Raw genomic sequence first — 3,831 nt, 5'->3', positions numbered from 1 at the left:
TTTAGAATTCAAGGTGAATCGAACTTTAAACGAGCAGCTCATGAGCAACTCGACTCGAAACTTAACAAGCACGAGATGATTAACCCTTTACTCATGATCAACTCGCTCGATTAGCATCTCTTGTCCCAATTCATCAACACACATATCACATATGAATATAGAATATAGAAAAAACCCAATTTCCTCCATTTTGTTTTCTATGGAATATAGAGAAAACCCACTTTCCTAAGTTAAAACCAAGGACAAGGACAAAATAGGAAAGTTTCAACAAATACGTGGCACAATATCATTGGGTCAAATTTCAAATTCAACCTAGTAAACATCCAACCAACACTCCATCAACACGGACATTGACGCAGTTTCACAAAGCTGACCCCACATTTGACTTGCTTTCTCCTCCCCTTTTATACCCCCATAATTCTCTCTCCTCCCTTCAAAACACAAACAACAACAACAACAACAAAGTAGCAGAACAAAAAACAAGTAAAATTACAATTTCACAAACAAAAAATGTCAGTTGTAGTATCAAATTCCCCTGTATTTTCCCCTTCACATCACAAATCAATCTTCAGCTCATCCACTCTCTCTCCTCGATCTCGGGTTATATCGCCTTCTTCCAACACTTTCCGGCAGAATCTCACCGGAGATGGACCATCGACGTCGGGATTATCGCCGACGGCGGCGATTTTGAAGAGAAAAAGGCCCGCAAGATTGGATATTCCGATTATGAATATGGGTTTTGGAACTCCGGTGACTCCGAGACCTGTGCAAGATGTTATGGTGGAGGAGGAGAGAGATGGGTTTTACTCTGTTTGTTGTAAGAAAGGTAGAAGAGCTGTTATGGAGGATCGTTTTTCTGCTGTTCTTGACATTGAAGGTGATTCTAAAAAGGTATAATTTTTAATTTAACAGTTTTTTTTGGGATTTTTTTATGTGAGTTTTTGGTGATAAGTTTGATGATTTTTGTTAGAGTTAAAGGGGTTGATGTATTTTTATGATCATATAATATGTGCTAAAGTTTGTAACTTTGGGTTTGAAGTTTGGAAGATTGTGACTTTGAGAATTTTGGGTGTTGGGTAATAAAGTTTGAAGATTTGTGGTTGAGATTTGAGTTTAGTAAATTTGGATGAAGAATTCTGATGAGAATTCTGGAAAATTAAGGAATTTATGAAGACTTTGAAAGCTTGTGAGTTTATGCAACTGATATCTGTTAATTTTAGTATAAAATATGGTCAAGGTAATTGTCTAATTGATATACTATATACTGAAAGTTTTTGTTCTGATTTAGCTTGTTCACTTGTTTTGTGAAGTTCTGAATTGAGTTTTATGACCATGGTTTAAATCTGAATTTGTAGATGATAGGAGCTTGAATTGATTATAACTATTGTAGTGGCTTGTTTTGAAGCTCATTGAGTTTTTGTACAAGTGAAGTAAGTGATATCTGACATATTTTATTGTAATCCTTTGATTGGTGCAGGCTTTCTTTGGTGTGTTTGATGGTCATGGAGGTGTAAAAGCTGCAGAATATGCAGCAGAGAACTTGAATAAAAACATCATGGCTGAAGTTGTTAAGAGGGATGAGAACAAGGTCGAGGAGGCAGTGAAACATGGTTACTTGAAAACAGATTCCGACTTTTTAGACGAAGAAACACTCGGTGGCTCGTGCTGTGTTACCGCCTTGATCACCAAGGGTGACCTGATCGTGTCTAATGCTGGTGATTGTCGGGCTGTCTTGAGTCGAGACGGTGTGGCTGAGGCGATCACTACCGACCATAGGCCATCGAGGCAAGACGAGAAAGACAGAATTGAAGCCTTGGTAAGAAGACATACTTCATGCTTTTAAGTTTACTACTTGAAGTTTTTGTCACTAAATTGTTAGTACTTAAGCTATATGATCTGAATTATGGGAAGCTAATTGATGTTTTATTTTTGTAACAGGGTGGTTTCATTGACTGTTACAATGGTGTTTGGAGAATCCAAGGATCTCTAGCTGTGTCTAGAGGAATTGGAGACAGACAACTAAAACAATGGGTGATTGCTGAACCTGAGACAAATGTTCTCAAAATCAAAGCTGATGACGAGTTCTTGATCCTAGCATCTGACGGTTTATGGGAAAAGGTAACGTCTCTGAAACATATTATACCTCGATCATTAGGCTTGGTTGAAACAATTACCTAAGTGTGCGTTCTCTTCACCTGGACCGAAATATTTTGAAGTTCAGCTGCGACTTATATTGTCGAAGGTGAAGAGTACGCACCCTAAGAGGGTTGGTTCAGTTTGGCTGGTTAATTAGCATCACAAATGGTTCCTTGGGCATTCACTAATTCATTTCTTCTTTCGTTACAGGTCACTAATCAGGAAGCTGTAGATATTGCCCGACCTTTGTGCACAGGAATCAACAAAACTCAGCCTCTAGCAGCTTGTAAAAAGCTGGTCGATTTATCTGTTTCGCGAGGATCTCTTGACGATGTTAGCGTTATGGTGATCCAATTGCCGCAGTACATGCAATAGCTCGCCCTGACCCGATCAAAGAGGCAAGCACATAGCAACTCTAACTTGCAAAGTTGAGATTGAATTACAAATTTCAACAGGGTGGATTAGTATTACGTTGCTATGGTGCTACCTTGGTGATTCTTATTATGTTTTTCTTAGAAATGACATCATTTAGGTACAGCGATAATCATTGATTAATAGGTAGGAGATTCATTATTTAATCTAATTACTATTCTTTGGGGGGCTTTATTAAGCCCCTTTAGATGTAGGCATAACCGCATAAGTGATAGAATTCACACAAGAGGTATTTGTTCCTCCTATTTCATTGTAATAAGTAATATAACTATTAATGAAGTAGCACATACAGATTCTGACTTCTCTTCTAAGCTAAACTTTGTGTTATTGGTTCTGCATTTCTGATTTTTGGGTGTCTTGATGTTTGTTTCTTATGTTTAGAAGCAAATTATACCAGATTACTGTGACCCCGGTGCATTTTTTTTTACCAAAATCACTTACTTCCTCTGTTTCGTAATATTTGCAACACTTTCTATTTAGGAGTGCTTCAAAATAAATGCAACACTTTTTTTGTTTCCTTATTTAGTAAATTTTAGGGGGTGAAAGGACGATATTATCCTCACTTAAAAAATAAAAACTGATTTCGAACCTAATTTAATCCCTAAACACAATAGCCCAATTTAATTATTTGAACACTAGCCACCACCATAATACCATTTCTGATATGGTCCTTCCTCCCTCTCTCCCTCGCTAACCACCACACCTTTCTCCTTCTCTCCCTCGCCAACCACCACACCTTCCTCCTTCTCTCCCTCGATCACCAACCACCAGCCAACCCTCCTCCTCCCTTTCTCCTTCGCCAATCTCGATCTCCATACGACGCATGAGGGCCATGTTGCTGAAGTAGGTCATGAGTACGGGTGTTCTGTCGAGTGACCGAGATGGGGGTTCGATGATGTGGGATTTGATAAGGACGCTTGTTTCAATGCTTAGGGTTTTTGTGGAGCTTCCCTCCGATCTCCTTCTTTCTCTCTCTTTTGGTCTCTTTCTTCATCTCTCCTTTGATCTCCTTCTTATTCTCTCTTTTGTTCTACTTCTTCATCTCTCCTTCGATCCCCTTCTTCTTCATCATCTCTTTTGTTCTCCTTCTTCTTTGGATGCAATTTCATCTTCATCTGCACACGGTAGATTTGATGAAAGATGTTGCGGGAGAATTTGGGGTGTGGTTTGATATCGGGTTTTGTTTAGGGTTTAGGATAGAATTATTGGAGAATCTGGGTTTTTTTTTGCGATGTTGTGGGAGGAAGATCAAAGATGGGGTGT

The 3,831-nt window shown here is 38.8% G+C and overlaps 1 protein-coding gene across 1 annotated transcript; it reads left to right on the top strand.

The window, feature by feature from the left end:
- The first annotated feature begins 419 nt into the window (after positions 1 to 419).
- Positions 420 to 2,867, top strand: LOC104899930 (probable protein phosphatase 2C 25). Its single transcript, XM_010687221.4, has 4 exons — positions 420 to 891; positions 1,478 to 1,816; positions 1,939 to 2,118; positions 2,347 to 2,867. The coding sequence occupies exons 1-4, from the start codon at positions 511 to 513 to the stop codon at positions 2,509 to 2,511; spliced, it is 1,065 nt and encodes a 354-aa protein (XP_010685523.2). The 5' UTR covers positions 420 to 510; the 3' UTR covers positions 2,512 to 2,867.
- Positions 2,868 to 3,831: the final 964 nt, after the last annotated feature.

Source organism: Beta vulgaris, chromosome 7, assembly GCF_026745355.1.
Source record: "Beta vulgaris subsp. vulgaris cultivar EL10 chromosome 7, EL10.2, whole genome shotgun sequence".
Taxonomy (NCBI): domain Eukaryota; kingdom Viridiplantae; phylum Streptophyta; class Magnoliopsida; order Caryophyllales; family Amaranthaceae; genus Beta; species Beta vulgaris.
This window is presented reverse-complemented; position numbering and strand designations above follow the sequence as displayed.

Excerpts from the sequence above, each read along its gene's own strand:
- LOC104899930 (XM_010687221.4), top strand. The coding sequence starts at position 511 with ATGTCAGTTGTAGTATCAAATTCCCCTGTATTTTCCCCTTCACATCAC. Across the intron at positions 1,817-1,938 it reads AAGACAGAATTGAAGCCTTG|GGTGGTTTCATTGACTGTTA; the intron begins GTAAGAAGACAT and ends TTTTTGTAACAG. Across the intron at positions 2,119-2,346 it reads CTGACGGTTTATGGGAAAAG|GTCACTAATCAGGAAGCTGT; the intron begins GTAACGTCTCTG and ends CTTTCGTTACAG.